At 42.6% G+C, this 2,032-nt stretch overlaps 1 protein-coding gene across 1 annotated transcript in view; it reads left to right on the top strand.

The window, feature by feature from the left end:
* The window catches only part of ALMS1 (Alstrom syndrome protein 1), a 249,438-nt gene that overhangs the window by 178,572 nt on the left and 68,834 nt on the right, over nt 1-2,032 (top strand). Inside the window, exon 14 of the mRNA XM_011980691.1 lies at nt 531-701. Coding sequence (XP_011836081.1) covers nt 531-701 — 171 coding nt within the window. The remainder of the gene's footprint in view (nt 1-530; nt 702-2,032) is intronic.

Raw genomic sequence — 2,032 nt, forward strand, 5'->3', positions numbered from 1 at the left:
CTGCCTTGTATTATTAGAATTTATATTACATAGCTTACAACTTCAGTTTGACTGACATTTCCTTCTGATTATCCTACCCATTGTAGTGTTTTTTTGTTTTTTTTGTTCTTTTGTTCGTTTGTTTCTTGTTTTTTGTTTGTTTGGTTTTTTTTTTTTTGAGACCAGGTCTCACTCTGTCACCCAAGCTGCAGTACAGTGGCACAATCTCTGCTCACTGCAATCTCAGCCTCCCAGGTTCAAGCGATTCTTCTGCCTCAGCCTCCCAAGTAGCTGGGGTCACACGCACCTGCCACCACACCTGGCTAATTTTTGTAGTTTTAGTAGAGATGGGGTTTCACCATCTTGGCCAGGCTGGTCTTGAACTCCACCCGCCTCTGCCTTCCAAAGTGCTGGGATTACAGGCATGAGCCATCGTGCCTGGCCTGTAGTGCTTTTTTCATAGAACTGGCCTGAGAGGCAAATTTTTAAAAAGTCTTTCTCAATTTCATGTCATTATTTGTGTTTTGTATTACTTCCCCATTTTTCTTTAGGATCCAATGATGCGGTTGCTCCAGACTTCCCAGCTCAGGTGCTAGGCACAAGAGATGATGATCTCTCAGCCACTGTTAACATTAAACATAAAGAAGGAATCTACAGTAAGAGGGTAGTGACTAAGGCATCCTTGCCAGTGGGAGAAAAACCCTTGCGGAATGAAAATGCAGGTAACTGGATTGGCTTTGTAAACTTTGTGGCATTTTCTCCCCTTTTCATCCTAAGTGAGATTACTGTCTAATCTTTATCCTTTTTTTCTGTTTCGTTATACAAGCTTTTCTCCTTGCCATTATATTGAGCATATATAAGAAGGTAAAATTTCATAAAATCCTTTATTATGCTTCAGAGATTTTTGAAAACTGTAAACTTCATTTTCACAATGGGGAATAAAATATGATACAGCTTTTGAAATGAAATAATACCCAGTCAAGTATGTTTTAGATACTAAGATCCATAGAAAATCTTGATTAAATTGCCACATTAGTGTATCTCTGTCAGATATTACAAAGTAATGTCTTATAGGCTGGATTCTGTTGCTGACATGATTTTTTTTTAAAAATTTTTTTTAAAGACAGGGTCTCACTCTGTCACCCAGGTTGGAGTGCAGTGATGCAATTATAGCTCACTGCAGCATTGAACTCTTGGGCTCCAGTGATCCTCCCACCTTAGCCTTCCAAGTAGCTGGGGCCAGAGGCACACGCCACTATGCCTGACTAATAATTTTTTTGTAGTGATGAGGTTTTTTTTGTAGTGATGTGGGTCTCGCTATGTTGCCTGGGCTGGTCTTGAACTCCTGGCCTCAAGCTGTCTACCTGCCTCAGCCTCTCAAAGTGCTGAGATTACAGGCACGAACCACTGCATCCAGCCCCCATGTTGTTTTAAAATTTTTTAAATTTTCTGCCAACATTTAAAACTAAGATTTTTGATTTCCCTTGAAAAATCAGAAAATCTGGCTGCCCTTTGGCTTGCATTCATTCATGGTGGTAATCAGCTGCAGCTGAGCCATGGCTGTCCCCCTGCAGGCAGGACATCCATTCTCTTGTTTGCTTCCATCCCCACAGCTCTAAGACTCAGTCTGCTTCATTCTTCCACCTTATCTGTCTGGTCACTGTGGGTATTTGAGTTTCAATCTTTTTTTTTTTTTTAAATGGAGTTTCGATCTTGTTGCCCAGGGTAGAGTGTGATGGTGCGATGTCTGCTCACTGCAACCCCCACCTCCCAGGTTCAAGTGATTCTCCTGCCTCAGCCTCCGGAGTAGCTGGGATTACAGGCGCCCGCCTCCACACCCAGCTAATTTTTTGTATTTTTAGCAGAGGTGGGGTTTCACCATGTTGGCCAGGCTGGTCTTGAACTCCTCACCTCAGATGATCTGCCTGCCTCAGCCTCCCAAAGTGCTGGGATTACACGCATGAGCCGCCGTGCCTGGCCCCCACTGTTTTATAAAAGCTTTTTTTCTTCTGCACCCCTGACGTTATACTTTTGTAGCTGAGAGATGATAATA

This window comes from Mandrillus leucophaeus, unplaced genomic scaffold, assembly GCF_000951045.1.
Source record: "Mandrillus leucophaeus isolate KB7577 unplaced genomic scaffold, Mleu.le_1.0 Scaffold216, whole genome shotgun sequence".
In the NCBI taxonomy this organism is placed as follows: domain Eukaryota; kingdom Metazoa; phylum Chordata; class Mammalia; order Primates; family Cercopithecidae; genus Mandrillus; species Mandrillus leucophaeus.